Below are 23,864 nucleotides of genomic sequence, written 5' to 3' on the forward strand. Positions count from 1 at the left end.
CTATCATCTAAAATTATGGTACTTATAAATCATTTTTCACAAAATAATAAATTAACATAAAGTAAAAACTTGTTAAATAAAACTAAATTAAAAATGTATTGAAATGTGAATCAAAACTGGCTAGTTTATTAAAAGATCAGAATATTAAAAATCAGAATCAGAAAAGAATCTCATAATATGCACGACACCAAAGCCGAAAAAGGCCTCAATCTATTACTGATCGAATAGAAGCCGCAAACCAACCTACTACTTGGGATATATTGAGGTTTAATATGTCTTGCCCAATTTACCCTGTCATGGGTATACCAAATGCAATAAATGTAGCACTTTGTAAGAGAAAAAATACCAGGTGTGCGAGACTGATTCATCGTTATTTCGAACTGCGCAAGCTTTTAATAATTTCATTGGAATTACTTCGGCTAAGTGCTCACAGTTCTCATTTTATTTCGGTAAGTAATCAACAATGCTGCTTCTACAACTGATTTAATTTGCACGTTGTGCCTCTAGCTATGTGAGTGATTGATATCGTAAATTTCTACGACAAATACTGGTCTCTTTCTGTATATTTCATCTTCTTTTTTATTTTAAGAGTTCATGCCATTGATATGATTATTAATTCCAGAAATGGGACTCTCACTAAATTTTTTTTTCACTTTTTGCTTTTAAAAATAAACTTATATTAGAACTTATATTATTAAACTTATATTAGAATACTCATATCACGTCATTGTCAGAAAGCGTTTCTTGGCATTAATTTTATACTCGCTATTTTTTATTCACCAGGCTAATTCTCCATTAATATTGATTGTGCTTAGTTACATTAAATCTTTTATGCATAATTTGATTTTCATAATTTTCTCCAACAAAATATTTTTAAGCATGAAAGTACGACGCAATAAAACTTCATTATTTTAATAACCTTAGACCTATTCTGTTTATTGTATGCATAAATCTTCTTAATGGAATCAAGACCCATGATAACATGCCACTAAAAACTATAATCTCTGGATTATCTTTTTCAAACTACAGTTGTCTTTTGCGATAGTGCAATTTTATTTAATTATATTCTTTATGGAAAGCACTCAGATAAAATGTTGAATTTTTCTTACAAAGTTCCAACAATGTAAGCAAATTTCGCGATTCAATACTAGCCAAATTTGGCGATCAGCTGGTTCCGCTCACTCTATTTTTATTTTTTTATTTTATCTTATATGAAGAATAGAGAAAATATTGTAGCCATAAAAAAAACTCAACTTCATGATTTTGACGTCGTTTCGGATCTTCTTGAATATTTTTGATATCATGTTTGTCTGTCTGTAAACATAAGAACTAAAAACGCTTTCATTTCGAAGGATGAAATTTGATATATGGAGTTAAAATTAATTTTTTTATATCTATCATATTTTTAACGAAATCCATTCAATTTAATAAATCTGTCTCTATGGCTGTTCAAATACAAGTGAACTTGATAATTTGAAAATGAAGAAGGCTAGATAAATAAAATTTGGCACCGAGTTATAGGATTTAAAATGTAGATCCTTTTCAAACTTTAAAACCAAATCTAATATATATATATATATATATATATATATATATATATATATATATATATATATATATATATATATATATATATATATATATATATATATATATATATATATATATATATATATATATATATATATATATATATATATATATATATATATATATATATATATATATATATATATATATATATATATATATATATATATATATATATATATATATATATATATTCAAATCAAATTTTAAACAAGATTTGTAAAAATATTCTACTTGTCATACTTTTGCTTAACAATAATTCATAAATGTATTGGCTTAACTCAGTGAAATTTGGAATGTGATTTTTTGATTACAACTGCAGTTCCAAGGCAAATTTTGGTCAAAATCGGCCTCAAAAAAGGCATCCAAAATATAAAATCGTGCAATGCATTCAGTAAAAACGTACGATTCATGCCAAAGATTTATATTTCGAAACTGCCATGCACCTTACCCGAGCCTTATCCGAGGTCCACAATTTTTGCGTAGTTTAAGGAACAAGACCTTTATTGGATAGTGTGCGAGAAAGTTTCAGGAAGACCTACTGGTTTTGTCACATATATTTAAAATAATGAAACTATGTTAAATCGTCTTTCTTTTGATTCGATTAATACTCGTATGGTTTATTTTAGATTCAATCACTAATATTTGACTTTTAAATAAACATCTTCAGCCATTTAGTATTCTTTTTTATTGAATTGATTGAATCGACTTTTAATTATTCAATAAGGATTAGACATTCTAAGTTAACATTGTGCATGTTCTAAGTTTCTTAGCGACCGTAGATTAAATTTTTTATATTGAAACGTCATCGAGTAAATTAAATCAAGACGGGGTGCCAAAAAGTTGAGCAAAATCAAATCTTTAATCGATACAAATTGACGCTGGATTCATTTCACGTGAAACGTAATTGCGGAAGTAGTGTTGATATCGGTTACCATGGAAACGTACGAAAGAGCGTTGACTTAAAAAGTTAGCAGACGATTTTTGCGGCCGAATGATATGATGCGCCTCTGGCGGAAAAGTGGTTAGTTGCTTTATTCCCAACGGCATCTTTTCGGAGCGCATTTGAACCATTTGCTCTCAAAACGCAAGAATAAAACGCAAGCTTCTATTTCAACAGGTTTGTTTATTTTTATAATTATTTACAAAATAATTTCTTAGAAAAAAAATATTTTTCTTCTTTTATATAAAAATCTTATTTTTTTATCTGACATTAATTTATCAATTTTTTAAAGAAGCTAGTTAATTCTTTTGCGCATGTTAAAATTTTAATTAATTGGCGATTTTTTGCTTTTATTTAAAACAATGTTTTTGTGTATGGATAAGCTTTGAAAATTTATCACCTAGAAATAAAAAATTAACTTTTTTTTCTGAAAAAGAATTCTTAACAGGAATAACAACAGACATAATTAATCATCATATTCCAATATTTTTCAGATATTGTTCAGAAATGAAGCTCTTTCACACGAAAAGTACAAATCATTGCTTCAAAAAAATTGCAATTAGTTTTGAATGTATCGGTTTCACAACAAAAAGTTTAATGTTGACATCCTATTATTAGATTAATGTTCACATGAAAATCTCTATATAAAAATTAAAAATCTATGAAATTTCATTTTTGATAGTATGTCGTCTCTAAAAATTACTGAAATGTCATAAAAAATTGTATCTATTATTATTACTTTTAAACTTTTTTCGAATATAATTATTAACAAAATGAATTGAAAACTTAAACAGCAAATTTATCAGCGTAGATTATTATTGCTTAAATGTAAAAATAATGAATATTTGATAACAGACAATATTTGATAAAATAATAGGATAAATTAGAGTTAGCTGTTATTTCCAAAATCAGTTCCAAAACAGAAATTCTTCTGATTGAAACATTTCCTTTTATTTCAACTTTTATATTAACATGTGCTTACTTCCAATATTGTCAAATAATTAAATTCATGAAAAAAATAACATTTAAAAAATAACTTTTAACAAAGAATCTTTACTCTACAAATTTGTTGAAATTTTAAAAACTAAAACCTATTATTATACTTAAAATTCTTTTTATTCTGTTTCTACAAAAATGCATTTCAAAATGCTAATTCATTTGCAATTATGGAAGATGGGAAAATTTGTTCCTGAAGAACTTATCAGTTTGTTTTCTAGAATTTTCTGGCCTGCTCTTTAATTTCAGCCGTCGCACAAATTGTCATAATAAACTGTTAAAAGACTTATTAAATAGTAATATGCGTATGAAAGCATGTCACAAAACTTGAAATTTCAGCATCTTTTATTCACTGATCTCTTAAAAAATGGTAAGCATAAGAATATTCGATAGCATGGAAGATAACCATTACTCTTGGGTAGGAAAGAAAGTTCTTAACAAGTGAATGAACTTGGTGTGAGTTCAGATGAAGAATTTAGTACAATATACTCTTTCCATCCTAGCAATGCTGATTATTGTTATTCTCGCTTTATTATTTATTTAAAAATTAAAATCAATGTGTTATGAAATCTCCCAACTATGAATCCTAGAAACTAGTAATTATCTATTTAATATGCAGACATTTAATATATTTTACAATTTTTCTTGCCTGCTAATTTTTTTAGCTGTTAAATTTAACCATTTTCAGATATTTAGTTTTTTACTTAATATTAAAATGTTTTGAACCAAATGCAAATTTAGAAATAGGTATTTTGGCATAAATTTTATTTTACATTCATTTCTTATTTTACAGTCTTATTAACCAACAAAAGGGTGGTTTTAAGTAAATATATTCCATATTAATAGTTTAATAGTCAGGAAATCCAATAATCCGGGCGAATAAGTTGATATCCAAAAGCGTCCAGTTTTTTGATGAAATGGAAAATTTATTCGAGTTAATGTAAATTCGAATAATTTGCTGTTATTATCACATCATATTAGTGATTTTGTAGTAATAATTGTTGCTGTATTTATTGATGAAAAGAGAAGACAAATAACAGTGAAATCAGATTTAAAAATGAAGACATGAAAGTTTTTGCTCCTTTTTTTTTAAAAAAAAAAGTCCATTTAAAATAAAAATATTTTTTTCAGTTTTATTAATTTATTATTTTTATTATAATTGGATTTATCAAGAATTATTAAAATCTTGTTATAATTATGTACAATAATAATTGGGATGCAAATAATAATTTGAAACCTTCATGGAGTGAAAATGGCAGTTGAGCTAGTAACAGGATTTCGAATCTTTCAGACAATAGTGAGTTACCTCTAGATTGAATTAACTGTAGCTTTTCAATAATCAAGCACTGCATATATATTTTACTGATATCATCACGATGCATATAATAGTATTATGAATGATATTTTGTAATATTTGTTGTATATAGTACACTTCTTTTTTATAATTTGATAAATGTGTACAAGCAAAAATATGTTTCGTTCGTTATTAAGATGCTTTTCCCCCTTGAATTTCTATTAGTAAGGTATTTTCGTTCAGTCGATAATCTGATATCTATCGGATTACAGAGAATATGTATTATTTTTAGAATATTTTTGTTCAGAATTTTACAAATGCAACAAAATTAATTGAAAATTAGTTTTGAATCTGAGATTTTGTAAAATAATATGTTTCTCTTAAGGAATAATGAACCACTTTTCTACAATAAAACAAAATATGTATTTTTGCCACATTATAACGTTAAGCTGTGCGAGATTTAACGTTACTGAGTTTTATGTAATTTTAATTGCTGTCTATGTTTTTGGCAGTTAGTTTCAATGGCGAATTTTAAAAAAATAGCCAGTAATACCCGCCATTGTTTAAAACTGCTTTTTTTTTTATCTCAAACAACGAGTTTATACTCTTTTTGCTTTCTTTTTTAATTTTTGATTATGAATTATACGTAGGAAGACAATAATTACTTAAGCAATAATAATAAATGTTGACATTTTATTTTAGTTTTAAAACAATATTATTTTATCAATATCTGTCTTATTTTACAAGTAGGTCTAAAGTAAACATGAATCACTTACTCTAAAGACATGTTCTAAAGTTCTTCCATAAATAAAAGTATTTCAGATTTTTCGTCAACTTTATTGTTATTTATGTTGAACGAAAATATTTCATACCATCAGCTAGCCTTCGATGTAGCTTTAAATATGGCTAACTTTGATTAATTATCTTCCAAATTTCTTTTAGTAATCATCATTTCCCTCTTTATTAATTCATCTGTAATAGCAAAAGTGTCAGTCTTTTATTAATGAATTATGCTAGATATGAGTCGGGTGATTAAACCTCAAGGTCATTCTGTCTTGGTGTGTCTATGACACTATCTGAGCAGGAGGGTGAAAATAATTGCGATACCTTTGAGAATTAGAAGATATAAAGAATAAAGAAGGGGAATAAAAAGATTAGTTTTCGATCATTCAATATTTCAGTTTGAAACAGTAATTGTGCATTTTATTTTGAGTAAATTTTTTATTTATTCGATAAATGCGATACGATACTAGTTATTAAAACTTTGATGTTACATCCAGATAAAAACTATTTGTGGTATCTGAATAATTTTAGGTCCTTATTCTGAAACAAAACCAAGTTTAAAAACTATTAGTTAATATTCTAATTATCTTTTATATAGTTAGTTGATAATCATAATTAAAAAAACAGAGAAGTAGCAGAAGTTAATTTGAATAGAATATTTATTTGAAATCAATCCTAGGAATAAGAATGAAATACTCTATTACATTATTAATGTGCATTTGTGAAACATTTACTTCTTATTTTTTTCTATGCATTTTTACCTAAGTAAATGGTTCTCGTGCTTTGCACTTTTTCACTGTTTATTCTATTATTCATCTAGTCCCTCAATGAATAATAGAATAAACATGAATAATTTAAAAGCGTCATGATACCGTAATTTTATATGAAATCAATCTATGCATTTCTTTTGAATACATTTTTCTTTTTAAATTGTCTGCACAGTAAACCCAGGTCAAAAACTGCTTTGTCTCGAAATGAAAACAGACTATTTTTTATAATTGAAATTAATAAATTAATTGAATTGCCGCAAATTACATTAGCATTGTAAGCTCTTTTGAATTAAAAAGTCTGTTTAAGGAACAATAGGATTCTTTTTTAAAATCAGATTAATTAAAATACTAGAGGAGAAAAAAAATCTTCAGACAGCTTTAAAGTATTAAAATATAAAGTCATTTGTCCTCTTATTATTTAAACAAATCCTTTTAATATTTTTATTGCATTAAAAAATTTCTTGCGTAAAAATAAACATTTGTAAATGTAATAAAAACTGAAAAATTAAATATTAGAACATTTCTCAATGTTAATGTTTATTTTGTGGTAAAATCTCAATACTTTGATTTTAAGCGGAATGTTTTTCTCATCTAAATAAAAAATAAATATGAATAAATATAAAATATTTTCCGTAAAAATAAATACGAATAAATATAATAAAAACTGAAAAAATAAAATATTAAAAAATTTTCTCAATATATATCTTTTACATAGTAATAAAATCAATGTACTGAGAAATAAATAAAATTAATTTTAAAGCGAAATGTTTTTTCCATGTAAATTTTTAAAAAATATTTAAATCTTAAAAGGTTAACAAATACAATAAAGAATAAAATGAAGTAACAAAATCAAGCTGCATAGATTAATGCTGCAGATGAAATTACGATAAACCAAAGTTTATACCTTACATGTCTTTGGAGTTACTTGTACAGCAATATTATTAAAATATTTAGAAATTTAATCCGAAGAGAAATGCCACTTGAAACGGTATAAATTTATTTTAGGATAAGATTAAATAAGAATTTTGCCAAAATTTCAAGAAATTATGTAGAAGTCGTTATTAGATAAATTCCAAAAATACGAATGATGTCAATGCTTTTATTGATTTGTTTAGACTCAAACATTGTTTTTATGTTAAATAACTATTTTTTCAAATAATATGACTAAATAAAGTTTTTTAAAATGCTTGAAGGTGTTGTTTGCAGAACAACCATAATATAAAAGGCCTTTTGTTTTAATATTATATTCATAATACATTATTAATGCTTTCAAATAAAACGTAGAAAATTATTTTATAAAAAATTTATTATTGCTTAAAATATAATAAGTAAATGAATTGCATAAAATTGTGAAAGAATCATATAAACGCGAATTATTTTACTTCTATTATGATCTTCTAATATACATTAAGTGAGAACTCAGAAGCTAAGCAATTAAATTCTATACAATGGCTCCCCATTTTTCAGAAGCCTTTTTAGAATATGACCACAGCATTATTTCTATGCATTCTGAAAAAAATTATTCTGGTAAGCATGGGTTTACACGTAATGAGTGTTTTGGGAATAAATGAATTCCACCCTTTACAAATTTTGGCATTCTCCCAATTTTTCTTTGTTGGACATAACCCGCTAGAGTACGGCAATGACTTAGTAATAGTGCAACGCTCTTTTAGAGAAACACTCGATGAATTTCAATAATGGAGATTTGAAATAAGCATTGGAATAGGATCTTAGGAATCTCTATTATCTAGTAACAGTAATTCAAAACAAAACTATTATTCGAACCCCTTTACACATAAAAACTTACGTTTTTACGATAAATAAGTAAATAAGGCGATTTCCGAGTGGAGATCTACCATGACTCAATTCATTTTCTTTCAAAAAATTATTTGGCAGGAATTTGGCGTATTGATTTCAATTTCTCCAAAAGATTTTAATATTTTATTGACATTTTTAATTCATATTATATGATGGTGTTGGAGAATTTTCTTCATGTAAACGTCCCGCGTCTAATGCAACTCAAAATACTCATAATCAATATTACAACTTATGTTTGATGAAATTGATAAGTTTCAATACAAAAATAGAATTTTAATTCTTAAATTCTTTTAATAACTTTCCGTTGCAATTAAAAATCTCGACTACTTGTAAAAATGAATGTGTCTGTGTGTGTATAAGTGTAGACGCTCTACAGGAAAGACTGTTTGACCTAAAAGTATTCTTTGGAGAGTAGAAATGTGCACATCGCAGCGAGTTTTTAAAAATTTTAATTATTTACAAATTTAGTAAAGTTATTAAAAAATTATTTAAAAATTTAGCAATTTTTCTTTGGTAACTTTAGAAATGTTACTACATAAAATTATTTTTACATCATCTTAAAATTCAAAAACAATATTTTTTCAATGAATCCACTTTTTTGTTATATAGTTTTTCTATTTTTAATAAGTTCTTAAAATATATTTTAAACGCATTTCGCAATAATACATTCCATTGTTGAAGTGAATATCGAGTCGTTTTCGCTGTTCCTAGAAATATTTCGTTTAAGATTTTTCTCCCATTGTTGGTGTTGAAGGTATGAAGATATAACTTATTTTTACATGATTAATAGGTTCCTTTTTCAAAACATGTGTTTAAATATGCCTTATTGAAATTTTGTTAATATTATAATAATGAAATTTTTTAAAAACTCGTCCATTTATAAATAATTTCAGGAAGAAATTTATTGTATTAGTTGAAGTTTAAAACTTTTGTTTCAAATTAAAGTTCAGATTTTAGATGAGTTAATAGAAAGTTAGAGAGATGCAGAGAACAATAAATATGTGTGAGATTTTTATTATAATATGTTTTAAATGCCTATCAAAATTCCAAATTCTAAATAATTTACTGAAGAAGCCATTAAGAGCGAGTTGCATAAAATATTTAATTGAAAATTTTAGCAACTATTAATCCTGACGAATCAGCTAATAACCAAAAACAGCTAGTATAATAAAAAAGATCAATATTTAATTCTTTAAATTATTTGTCAGCTTAGTTACTTTACCATTAGAAATTCAATAGAAAAAGAAGATAGCTAAAGAGGAAGAAATGTTTCATTATTGTTAAACGTGATAGAGCGCGGTTTTTTTTGTTTTTTTTTTGTAGAACTTCTTAAGCGAAATTGATCGCATTTGTGTTTAGGAAATCAAAAACATTAAGAAAATATAACCTGAGCACATTGTTGTAGTTTCGATAAATTACTTTCAATCAAAGAAATGGATTTTAAAATCTTAACTGAAGCACTTTTAATTCTATCAAAATAGGTCTTTTTAATTTTCGATCCGTCCCACTCAAATTATTATGATATATGTTCAGTTTTTGCAAAATTTATAATTTTTCAAGAATACTCCTGCAAATGCTGTTTCCTTTCGAGAATTCTCTCCTACATGTGAAGAAAGCCAATGAATGGTCATTACACTAATGTAGGCGTATTCTTATCAGGTAATGACTTTGTTATCACATGAAGGTACTGAATTATGTATTGTAGCTTCTAATATGACACATATATTTCCATGCCGAAAATATATTGATAAAACTAGAAATAAATAAAAAAAAAATCAATCTGAAGTTACTTAACTACATTTTTACACAAAATAGAAATAAATTAGAGACATTTCTTAACTACGTTTACTTCCTAGTATTCAGAAATTATCACAATTTTGAAATGAAATCTGAATTAGAGGTATTATTACTTTGTGTGTTGAAAATTTGCATTTATGATGTAACAAGGCTTAAGAATGAAGATTTTATTTTAAAATAGATTGGTTTTATTTCTTATGAAAATTGCGCATCAGTTCATTTAATTAAAACAATTGTTATTATTTAAGTTTTAAACTATCTTATCATATACAGTTTGACAGTGATGTTGCGGCAGTTCTTGAAGTTTGCATTAAAAATTAAAACTATTCACCTTGATAATTGGAAAATATAGAATCAGAAAAAGTAGTTTTTCGTCAACCCATTTATTTCAAATTTATACAAACTACATTAGAAAGATAAAAGATATGTTAGAAAAATAAAGATTTATTACGAAATTGAATAAACGGACCAACGTATTTTTCTTTTGTCTGTTTTTACATAGAGCTGATATATATCTCAGCTTTATGGTTTTTATAAGCAAAAGTGATTTATTCCGCTTGGAAATTTAATATCCTCTTTCTTGCTCTAAAAAAAGGAAAAGAAATTCTGTTAGACTGCATTTCTACCTTTTCAAACATGAAGTATAGGAGAAATATTGCAATTGTCAAAAAATTCAAACTCGAGATTTTAAAGAATCTTTATATTTCAAACGTTCCTGAGTCCGCTGAATAGATTTTTGGAATTACATCCGTTTGTATGGCTATGAGCATAATAACTTATAAATGCTTTGAATTAGAATGAATGAAATTGAGTCTATGATCTTTGCTTCAAATTCGTAAATTTCTGACAAAGGGAATTTACTAACAGAAAATCCGGCTGGCTGGCTATCCTAGTATAAGAGAACTCAATAACAATAAAACGTATAAATCTAGATAAATGAAAATCTGCATATGGATTTCCTATCTTAAGTGCAGATCTGAATGATATTTTCAATTAAATCCGTCGAGACATTGGCCGTCTTTCTCTACTTTTTGCATGCATATAAACCCGATAACGAATGCAGCAGTTTAGACAGGGGAAATTTGGTATGTGATCTTAATATTGCTGAAACAAAATTCTGTGTCAAATTTGAGTTTCAATCGGTAAAAAAAGGAAGTTCAAAATATGTACAAAGTAGTACAAAATGCTGATGACTGAGGTTTTGAAAATGAAAATCTGAGCCCTCGAATAGTTCACGCCTTTATACAAACTGTACGATTTTTTAGACGGAAGGGGGGAAGATGAAGAGAAAAAAACTTTTGTTAGGTAGCATGCGATAAAATTTCAAGGAGACCATTTGTTTTGGGTACATCCTAAAAGCCGATGATTTCATTCCATAATTTATGGACCATTGAAATATGATAATTGTTTTAAAATGTAATTTTTTTAATATGAAAAAAATATACAACAATTTTTACAAAATTTAATGGCAAATTTAATTTTTACCATACCGTTGGAATTTTGCATATTTGATTTTATTATTTTAATAATAATATGGCTGAAAAAAATTAGCTTCTACGGACGCCTATCAGTTATACACTTGAACTGCCTTAACAGGAGAAAATATTTTTCAAGTAAATCTCCTTTAGAAAATTATTCGCCATATTTATGTTGAAATTTTCCAAAGCTCTATTCCTCAATTATAATTTTTAGATAATCATTTGAATATTTAATTTTTGACTTATTAAATAAATATAATAACGATTTTAATGATTATTAAATTATATAGTTATATTATTTAAGAGTAAAATTGACATAATGCTAATTTTCTCAAATTACTAATTTTTATTTAATTTTTTACTGTGATATCTTTGCGACAATTACAAAATTTTCAAAATATTTTTTTAGAATATTTATTATTTATATTTGGGATAAATTGAGAGGACAATCAAGAAGTTTTTTATTAAGTGCTGTCTTAAATATCGCTTGGAATCTTTAGATATCTCCAAAAGAAAACCACAGGAGTGTTCTCCTCTCAACATTTCGTAACTTACATAATGTGTCAAATTTTGTGTTTAGCTTCGAAATATATCGATGAGAATCGGTATGTTTCGTAACAACTTCCAGTAACTTGCTTAGTCAAGAATCTATATATAGTATAAAATGAAGTCTCCTGAAAGCGTCTATATGTTTGAAAGAGACAAATGCGAGAAATACTTAACTGATATTGGAAATATTTGTACCATTTTATATGGCATTTATTGAGGAAGGTTTTAGTATATTGGAGCCATATCAAAATAAAAAAAAGAAGTTTTATAATTGCGATTTTAATTATTTTCCTACAACGATTCGCGCATACATAAAACAGTAGTATCTGTGTTTTACACTTATCCACGCATGTGGAAAACCTCTAACTGTGTATGCGCAAATAGCATGTGCTGTGGTATGCGTATGTGACACATTTCTTTGTTTACGTCTGATTTTAAATAGCATTATGCCAGAAAAAAAAAAAAAAGGAAATCTAACTTTAAGTTTAAAACTAATTTTTCCTCTTGGATGTTGTTACGCCACGGGCAACGCTATGCGGGTACTGCTAGCTCAAAATAAATTTACGATTTCTTTTATCTAATTTGTTGCGTATTCGATTTATCTTGTTCAAATATACATTAATAGATGCGTCGACATAACAGTCAACATGTTGGCAGATTTGTTCTAAAATTTGATACGCTTCTAATAGTCTGATAAACACTAGTGTACACTAAATTTCTGGAATACACTATAATTCTAGTATAGACTAAATTTTATCCTTCTAACTTATAGTATTTTGTGAGTTATCACGCTCAAATGGACAAAGCCGGATGGAGGATTGATACAAACTGGTGGAATTTGATACAAACCTAAAATTTCATTCCTTATTCTGTATTTGAGTTTTCATTTTTCCTGACGGACAGACAGGCAAAAATGTCAAAAAACAGTTTGTGTTTTTTTCAATCATCGTGGAAAATGGAAATTCATTAACCATCACACCATCACCTGTATTTAAAAAACGTTTGACACTGTAATCAGTTTCTTTAAAGAAAAACATTTACAGTTAAAAATAAAATATATACCTTGACACTGAGTTTTAGATTTGAGCTTTTCTGAAAGAAATGCCACTGAGATCTAGCATTATGTTAATTATTAATTTACGATTTTGTATTTCTGTCAAACTTGGTAGCATAATGTTTAATTTAGTTAATATCATTAACAAAAACTTTTGAATATCAAAAGAATGTTACAATCATACCCTGCTAGAAGAAACTAGAATGGCAATTAAGATTTTCTTCTGAATAAGCTTAAAGAAGTTATATTCCAAGAAATAAACGATCGATGTAAGTTCATCTGCTTATAGTAGCTCTCTTTTGAATCATCTAGTGCGGTCTTCCCGAATATTTATCAGATATTCTAATAAAGGTATAATCTCCTCCTCTCCCGTGCATAAAATTGTGAACTTTGAGCAAAGTGGTAAATACCACGAATGCTCAGATTTTTTTTAGAATTCGGCACACGAGAATTTTGTGCTCAGTAACGAAAACTGAATATACATTTTGGTGATCCTTTTATTTGACCTAAATGTGACACATAACTACAAGATCACATTAAAAATTTCATTTATTTAAAGCACTACTCTTTTGAATACCGTTTACATGCATAAGAAAGTACAGAAAATAGACTTAGTTCATAATTTGACACCAACCTACAGTTTAAATGCTATATCTGTATGTCAAATTTTCGTCATCTAGATCTTTCCATTTTCTATTTATCATGTTCACCAGTTCTTGGACTGTCAGTTTGCCAAAAGTCCTGCGAATGGATTTAGTATAAAATTTGATTGTAATATACAAATTTAGCCTAACATTCCACAAACCAAATTTCATCCGTCTAGCTCAAAGTATTTTTGAGTCATCGTATAAACAAATATAAGGACACAATTTCTAAGATTCGTTTTTTGAATTAAGGGATGTTTAGACATGAAGATTTGACAAAATCTCGACTTCAAATTCTTTGACGACTACAATATTTTATATATACTTCTTATAAAAGAAAGTAAAAAAAAAAAAGTGCCAAATTAAAATACAGTATTTCCACTTGAACCAGTACAGGTTTCCAATATTTAAACCCTCAATTAAAACCTAAAAAGTGGAGTTTCGATGTTGTATGTGAAGTAGGCATCATTTTCAAATAGAAAGTTGTCAAAATTTAAAGTGCAGCACAGAATGGCAAGCTATTTTGATTAATCAAAATTGTTCGTATAATTCCATAGACAAATGGAGGCAGTCATTTAAAATTGAAATTGTATGAACTGACTGATATTGAAGGTAGTTCAAACAAGTCTTTTCAGTCATTTCTGGTTAGAAAGGAAGACGAATTCAGTAAAAGATTAAAAAATGAAAAATTACTTCATGATAATCTTAAAATTGGTTTTCCAGAAGTTAACTGCGCAAAATAAATAAATAAAAATAAATAAAAGGCATTATTGCCGTTGAAAACACCCCCCCCCCCCCAAATAAATAAATAAAAAAAACATGACACTTTTAAATGAAAAAATCTTGCTCTAATTTTATAAAATAAAGGAATTACTTTTGGATGACGATAAATATTTTTACAATTGGCTAAAATTAATTGAAAGTCATATAAAAAGACAAAAAAATTTACTAGTTTAAAAGTTATAATTAAAGAAACATTAACATTTATTTTCTAATAATATAAGCATAATAATATATTACAGTGATTATGAAATGAAGTTATTAAGATATGTAATTAAATGGTTGTACTTTAAAACTAAAGAAGCTACCTATCGCATTCTTAATCAAGATTTGATAGTGCGTTGTTTGAAAGTGGAGCTTTGAACAAATTACTAAAAAAGTTTTACTAAATTGGGAAAATGTTTAAATTACAAAAAAGTTTATTTTTAGCCTAATAGAATTGATCCACAGTTAAACAACACTTAAGTCTTCTTATTACCGACAAACATTATGATGACGTAGTAAAGTTAGAAACTCTTAACATTGAATTTGCGTTGATTTTTATAAAGTTATTGACTGAGGTAGAAACATTTAATACATATCTTTCAATGTCATCAGCAGACGATCGATGAAATGATCTTATATCGCCGGTATTTATAGAATAATGATATTCAAATTTTCATAAATAAGTTAGTTTTAGTGACTGATTTAGTTGATTGGAGAGTAACTCTATTTATTTATAATATTTGTGTCTCAAGAATATTTTGTTAAATATGATTCATAGGATTGAGGATCGATGTAAAAAGTTAAAATTCGTAATTCATCAGAGTATTTATTGACTCAAGTTACTTAAAATATAATTATTTATTTCATTTAGACTATTTTGTTTATAAATGTATGTCTGTTTGTTAAAAAAAATTTGCAAATTATTACTGAGAGTGGGCCCTGATTAGAGTCGATATCCTTGTTTGCCTTAAATAAAACTGATTTATCGAATAAATAATATAAATGTTGTAAAAGGACACATAAAACTTTTTCTTGCATTTTTTTTAAAGAAAATATCATATTTTATTTTTTATAGACACTTTCTGAAAATTACACTTTTCTGAATTTAACTTTTTTTTTAAATTTGAGTTTTTCTTAATGTGATGGCAACACGTTGATAAACACTAATTTTGTCTCATGCATGCGTAACGTGATCGTGCAAGTTACATTTTATTTTTAATGGATGCGAAACAAATAGCTGCAAAATATGGTTAAAATATTTTTTTAATTCATAAAAAAATATAAATTTAATTTATCAGAAATTTAATTATGATTAAAATATTGATATCATTGAGTAGATAATTTTTTGAATTTAAAGATGGCGTAAAAACATTTTCGTGCTATAATATTTTGGAAGCTATCGGAAACAGATGTTAAAATTTCGCTTAATTTTTAATTAATTAAATTTTTTTAAATTAGGCCCGGCGTGTATATTTCCAGCCTTTAAAGTATGTATGTACCTAGTTTGATAACTCTAGGTCAATTGGTCTGGTAGTAGAATACCTACACAAGCACACACTTTCATCGTTATTATCAGTAAGGATAAAGTTGAATCAATGTTGGTGTATTACTAATTATAATCATGGAACCAAAAAACTTGGTTCTATTTGTTTTAATAGAACCAAGCCATGTAACTTGCCATTCTGTTCAAATGCTATGGGGTTCTTAATTTTCTGTTATCTCGGATAAAATTTGCACTCAAATTTGAAAAACGAAATTCAGTACCATGCTCTTTGAATCGAATGCGTTTTTTTTTAATTGAAAAAAAAAAAGAAGAAGAATCTATTTCTGATGTTTTACATGTTCTGTAAAATATACTTAAAGATTTAAGTTACATATATCAGAACATAATAAAAACGATTAGAATTTCATTACAAAAATGAAATATATTATTAAAAAATACTCCTAAAAATATTTTTAGAAACTGATTAAAAATAGAAAGAATTGTAAGATAAAAAAAATTAGTATAATTAAAAAGATAATTTTTTGAAATTTAAGGAGACTTAGAAATAGTTTTTTGAATGCAAGGAAGTGAAAAATTTTGAGATTCATCGAAATCTGGAGGTCAAATTCTTTAACGGTTATAATACTTCCTCACATACTTCGTGTCCGAGGAAGTAAAAAAAAAAAAAAAGCCTGAAAATATGATTCGGAACCAGGAATTAATTATCTATCTCGAAAATAGTTCTTAAAACTTTCTGGATTACCAAGAAATATTTCTAGTAAATTATTTGAGCAGGGATAAGAGATACTTAATTGAGAATGTTTTGTTGAAGAAATGAATTATCTGGTAAAAAAGCTAAAATCGAAGCCAAGAAAAGAAAAATTCCATAAAACAAGAATTCCATAAATTGACTACGTATTTTAAAATATCATTTCAACTTTTTTTTAGATCGATATCTCAGCAGCGTTTATCTCTTGGTTTATTTCTTGCTGAAATTTCCATTGCGAAGAAGAAAATTCTTGTGGAATTCGAACATTATCACTCACTTATGTGAATACTTTTCATTCTTGGGCTATAGCTGCTTTTTTAATAAAATATAAACTCTAAAAAAAAATAGAAAGAAAAGAAAAGAAAGGAGATCAGCTTATAACCATAATGTATGTTAGATTATATCATTTGGGTTGTGACGTGTGTGTAGCTAAGTCGTTCTCTTGGCCCTAGTTGGCGCTACTTTAGAAACAAGAGGCGCTCCCCCCTCAGGCTTTAATCGGCTGTCTTCGAACAGCGGCCTTGTCCATGGCAAGTGCCATAAGAAACAACAACAACAACAGATTATATCAATAATGCATAACTGTGTTCAGATATGAGTTAGAAATATTTCCAGAAAAATATTATAAAAGCACAATTTTATCATTTATCAAACTTTCGATAAAGTAGTCGATTCAACTTCGATAAAAATGTTTTTTTTTTCGTTTATTAAATGGGTCAGTCAGACTGTTGTGTTAAAATTTAGCAATAATTTACTAAGAAATGCGTTTATGAAGCAAGAAGCAGTCAACCGTAATCTTTCACGATTTCAGTTTTCACTCAAGATTGTTTTTACATTGGTTGAATTACCTTCACCCAATGAGTTAACGAAAGAGAGAGAGACACATTTAAAGATCAATAGAAGGATATTGTGCATAGGGAATATAGGTAAGGCTGAATTTTTTTAAAAAAAATTATATATTGAAAGTTTGAAGTTGAAGAGACATATAACTAATTATTGAATTTAAATAAAAAAGCCCTGCAGGCATTTCTCACGCTTCATTTAAATTACAAAAGTGTCTGTCAGTCAAGAACTCAATAATTATGAAATTATAAACTACTGACAGAATTTCAGAATTTTGAATCATTTTAAATACTCTTATTCTTGGGAAAAGATTTTTTCTTACATTCTATGTTATTTTTATATGGTATAAATGAAGCCAAACAAATATTAAGTACTTTCTTCCCAAAAGCAAAAATTATATTATTTGTTTTCACAGTGGTAGTAAGTTTTAGAGATAAAAATCAATTTTTAAGGAAAAGTAAAGTTTGAAAATATAAGGTTTTTATTTATAATTTAATTTAAAATAATTATTTCGTCTTCTGAAGAAAATTATCGGCTAATAGTCCAGATAATTTCCATTTCTCTTATAACCATTAAAATAAACAATGTTTGCGGTGGGATTTGCTTATGATTATACTACATTTCTTTCACAAAATTCTTTAAATGCAGAAATTTGAAAAAAAAAAAAAAAAGATAGAAAAATGCTTTAATTTTTGTTATTGTTTTTGAGTTAATTTTAAGATTTTTGCCATACAAATAATGTTTCGAAAAAAATTCATTTAAGTGACTATTTATAACGAGAAAAATAAATAGGATGTTACAAACTCATATTTACTGAATAAAATAATTCTGGTGTTGTTCGAAATTTCGCATAACAGCAATAATACTTGTTACATTTTATGTTTTGACCACCAGTCTATTTTCTTAACGTTTGTATTGTCCAACTTCATATTAATAACTTTTCGGAAAGCACCTCCATTTTGATAATGGATGAAAATGTAAGTGGGTCGAAAAATACGCTTTCAATCGATTCGAATGAAGCAAGAATAATTTATTCTCTTATTCCGTAAGAAGATCCCGCATTTGCCATAAAATTCGTTTCTATGTACTTATTGAGCGAAGCGGTGTCAGCGTTCTTCAGGATCAATGCCACGGTCTGCGATTTACAATGACTGATCGAAAATTACTATCGCAATCACGCAAACTTGTAAAATCGATCGTGGAAAAACCGAAAGGAAATAGATTTCTGATTCAGATGTACCTGCACGTATGCAAAGATAATAACCTGCTGTGTTTTATTGTTTTTGATTCCGTAAATTATTTAAAAAGAAAGTAAAATGCTATTGTAAAAAAATTCAAGCTTATATCAACTTTATATTGTCTCTACATCAAATATATCATTAGTAATTGATTTTTATCAGATAAACTTTTTTGGATTTTCTAAAAAAAATATCCTGATGGAAAGTATATAATAAAAGATCGATTTGTATAGTTCTTTTCTAAAGCTGTGTCAATTATGTCTTTATGATTTTATTTCCATTGAATGTAATTACAATAAAAATAAAACCAAACAAAAGGCTTGGTTAAAGGTTATCTGATCACTTTTCTCGTGAATTAATTAACATAATTTGGTAATATGTTAACTAATTAAAAGACTTTTAGAAGTCTTCTTCCACCTCTGATGTCCATTGACTTAAAAAAAAGACCCTAAAATGAGTAAATTAAAGCCCCATATAAAGTGCATCTAAATATTTATAAATCATCTCTAAAACTTCTAGAAATCCTCTTCCATTTATGATAATAGTTTATTTTAACTACGTTTGGAGTAGTGCACTCTAACCCGAGACTTTTACCATCACTCCTTTTATGATGATAAAAAGGAATATGAATAAAATAAATAAATTAAGAAATTAAGAAATAAATAATTAAGAATTGCATTTAAATGTATAAAGCTTTACTCTCGGAGAATCACAGTGACCTTGAGATAGAATTGCAGATTCGAGTCCCAAACATACTACGACCGTTGTTCACCTTAAATTGTCGAAGGTCAAATGTCTTTTGGTTTGTTGTGGGAATTTGGAAAGGAGAGTACCGACTCGGGTATCGCTCTCGTCATCTAAACATTTCGTTGGTACTTACGGGGGCAATCTTAAAATAATTTAACTAACAAACTCGCGTAAAATGCTGTAATATCTAAATGTATTTGTTTAATGATTTAACAATATATATATATATATATATATATATATATATATATATATATATATATATATATACCTCCCCCTTTCAGTTGTTGATGGAATAATTTTTAAAGCATAATATTTTAAATAATTTAAAATATCAAAATCATTTGTATATACTCATTTCAACATATACCTCTTTAGTGACGAATTTCTCACTAGGCATTGGAAATATGTCATATGCATACTAGGTAGCTCCCTAAGGCCATAAAATTGAAAGGAGCTGGTGTAAGTCAAATAGAAAGATGTTATTAAATTTCCAAATAAATATAATGAAAAAATATAAGCTCTCTGAATTATAAAATGTTACGTTAATATAAGCACTTTATCAACTAATTTGTCAAATTTCTATATTTTTTTTACAACATTTACTTATAAATACCAACCGTCTGTTTAAATAAAATTGTTTAGAAACTTGAATCTATGCAATCGCGATTCACAAGTAAATAAAACATATATAGTTTCAAAAAAAGTTAAGGAACTAAAAACTTGATCTTAAATAAATCATTAACACATTGATTAAAGGTTTGTTATATGAGAATGTCCACAGAATGTTTTAAATTTGCCGTGTCATTTCTTCTGTTAACATCCCCTCATTAAAAGTTAAATCTTTATCCCCACAATCAGATTTGTTCTACTCGGTTTCTCCCACCCCACTCCCCACCCCTGCAATTGATAGAGGTTTGAAATCACACTTTGTCTGTTACAGGTGTTGACGAGTGGTGATTCATCCAAGCCAAATGCCTCGCCCGTTATCAGCCCAAACGAGGAATGAGCAGGTGATGAAAGAGAGGGCGTCCAAAAAGCTTATGGTGACGGATGACCCAATAGAAAAATTACGCCTCTTGTGTCTACAGAGGGGCGCTAAGGGAATTTTAGGTCTGGGAAGGTAAGAGACGTGAACGAAGGAAAATATTATTCTGATTGCCGTCAATGTAATGAATCTTTATTTATTCATTCAGTGGTTTTAGGTGAATAAATATAGTGTAATCTAAGATGATTTTTTGAAATTTAATATATAATATCAACACACTTTTTTTTTTTTTTTTTGCTGGTATCTATTAGAGGTAAAATTAGCCACGAAACTTTTCTTGATTTTTTTTTAAATGTGTGAACAGAAGATCAACTTGAAACCGGAATAAATTGTAAATTTTTAGTTGTAACCCTCTCAAATATAGCCAGTGCGCCAACCTCCTCGCCAAGCAAAAGTACGAACTGCAGTACGAGGCTGACCGCAAGACTGTAAGCAGGGTAAAACCTACCGACCACGAGATATACTTATGTTAAGCTTGTAAAAATAAATATTGACTAAATGTGTGTAATTGTAAGTGTAGTGTTTTGTGTAAGTGGTTGTGTATTAAATTCTTTTTAAATTGTTAGAGCCCGTTTTATTGCATTGCTCTTACATAGTTATTTTCTTTTCTTTTTGAAAATACCCAGTATTTTGATGATAGAGGATTGCAGATTCGAGGGCCCATTGCCAATTTCAACGAAAATCCGTCATGTCAGCTGTTTAATGTAAATTATATGTCCATCGAGAGTCGTTTTCAAGTTGGTATGGCTTCGAATTTGCAAGGGGATATTGTTTTAAGTGTCGTACTCTTCATCTGATCTCAATTAAAAAAAAAAAAAAAAAAGAACGCGTTCGTAAATACTTTTCTTGTAGTTTCTAAAAAAAGATTTCATCTAATTAAATAAGACCATTAATTTTAAATCGTAAATGAAAAAAGTTTTTGTGATACTGCTCAGTGAGGTGCGAAAAGTTGTTTGTAATCAATAAAGAGTACAGGAAATAATATATTTTATCGAATAAATTTATTACAGAAATCTAGGCTACGACGAATAATATAATATAAATTAATTCCGAATTTAGGAAACCAAATAATTTATGAATAAATAAAGTGACAGTTTATTTCAACACGCAGACTTTTGCAATCTTTTAACGACATAATTTTTGGAGACTGACTAACTTCATTATCTTCCCAGTTTTTTCTGAAATCTGACACTAAATAAATATATCCAACATTTCTTGTCAAAATTAAATACGTTTTTTATGTACTTGAACTTGAATATAAATAGTGAGGGATATAGCGACAAAGGCTGTTATCCCATAGGAGTGAAAAAATAACAGTTAATGGATATCAAAATACTTGAGGGCTTGAATAAAGATGCTTAGATGATGTTTGCTTGCGAGAGCTTGAAACAAAAGAAAGGCATAAGAAATGTTCGGCTGTTCGATGTTAAGTTTTTTCCAGAGCGTCTAGACTGTATACAGACTCATCTAGACTGTATATTTTGAACATTCATTTATTCATTTGAACTTGAACTTAAATATAAACAGTAAGGGATATAGCGACAAAGCGTTTTTTATGTTATATCGTATAAAATACCACCGCCAAATTACACAGAACGATCGTCCAACAATGCGTGCTTAACATCAGTAAAAATAAAAAAATGAATATAGTAAACAACGTGTTTTTTGTCACGCATGCCTCATAAAACGTTCACAAGAAACATAGTTGTCCATAAAGCATATTTGTTTACATTGTTGTTTGTTTTTCGAAACAAATGCTGAGGAAACAAATGCGATGCCACCGGAATCTCGTTTTGATGAATAATGTGATGTTAATACATTGAAACTAATTAAAACATTCTTTTTCAATGGTGACAATCTACGCGTGGTAGATCGATTCCACTGCTGAAATTTTATTTTAGAAGCCAATTCACATTTTATGGGAAGAAAAGAAGGTGATATCAAGATATAGGATAACACGGCGTGCAGTTAAATATTATGACCTACAGAGCTTCATTTTCCATGCAGCTGTTAAACCACGTGAATATAATTGATGACTCCATGAGTTGAATTGGACGCATTTTGAGATGCTGCAAAAACTATTACGGAGTATTTTACAGTACGATTGTTTTATATTTCGAATTGGTTAATTTTGATAGAATAATGAAATGTCCCTCATTCTTCTTTTATGGATGCCGCATACGATAATTTCTTATCAAAATTTTCGCTTTTAATTGGTGATTTATAATTTAAATTAATTAATTTTATTTGTGTGCTCATCTGTGTGTTAAAATGTGAATGGTGGTGGTTAGTGTTTATTTTTTCCTTTATCATGGTGTCGTCATCAAGTATGCACTTTATTAGTTGGAATTACACCTGAATTGAAAAATTTTCGAATTGTTGTAATTTGAGAATAAATAAAACAACTGATTAAAACCATAAAAGATTAATGTACACTTTTTATTTCGTATGTATGGAGAAAGAGATAATATTTATTTTTATTCATTTCATTATATTAAAAAAATTGTATGCGCTTTCAAAATTAATTAAAGTAAAAATTTTAAATAAAAAAGATCCTAAAAATAAATTTAAGTTTTTATGCAACTTTAAAAAAGTAACATATTCTATTCTATTATTGATAAACTTTTTATTTTATGAAATAATTCATCAATTTTAACAGAGGTAACAAAAACTGAACTTTAATAAATTTATGACGCATGGAGTTTTTCCTTCTAGTACTTTCGTCATGTACCACCAATTATGCCCAAATCTCAGTGAGGTATTGTCTCTGTGTTGATAAGAAGTTGTTTCTCTCCTGTATTTTTTATTTCAAGAATAAAAAAAGCATATTTGATACGGTCTTGGAAATGATGTCCTTGTAAAGGAATGTATCAGAATTTAAGAGGATATATTCTAAAAAAGAAAAAAAAATTCAAAATCATTAGAAATAGCAAGCTGGTATCGAAATTTTGTTTACAGGTTATGAATATGGCGGGTTTGAAACAGGTTTTGACTAAATATTCCGTATATTCTTTATTTATGCATATCTGAAGCTTATTAACCCTTTAAATGATTTATTTTATCTGCAATTTAATTAAATTATATCTTCTATTTCAGAAAATTTTGTCGTTTTGATTCAAATGAAAACCCATGAAATACTTGAAACATTTATGAGTCCCGTGTAATTTTTGTGTTGGATCACAGCATTTATGAGTAGCTTGATTGCTGTTTAAAAGTGTAAAAATGCTGTAAATCGATGCACGCATGGCATGCAGC

At 27.4% G+C, this 23,864-nt stretch overlaps 1 protein-coding gene across 2 annotated transcripts in view; it reads left to right on the forward strand.

The window, feature by feature from the left end:
• The first annotated feature begins 2,584 nt into the window (after nt 1-2,584).
• The window catches only part of LOC129981606 (calcyphosin-like protein), a 41,760-nt gene continuing 20,480 nt past the window's right edge, over nt 2,585-23,864 (forward strand). The window contains exons 1-2 of one of the 2 annotated variants that reach the window (XM_056092515.1): nt 2,585-2,710; nt 20,505-20,684. In XM_056092515.1, coding sequence (XP_055948490.1) covers nt 20,536-20,684 — 149 coding nt within the window. In that variant the 5' untranslated portion in view covers nt 2,585-2,710; nt 20,505-20,535. Of the gene's footprint in view, nt 2,711-17,570; nt 17,660-20,504; nt 20,685-23,864 lie in introns of those variants that run through there. The other variant, XM_056092514.1, reaches the window with a different exon arrangement.

This window comes from Argiope bruennichi, chromosome 8, assembly GCF_947563725.1.
Source record: "Argiope bruennichi chromosome 8, qqArgBrue1.1, whole genome shotgun sequence".
In the NCBI taxonomy this organism is placed as follows: Eukaryota; Metazoa; Arthropoda; class Arachnida; order Araneae; family Araneidae; genus Argiope; species Argiope bruennichi.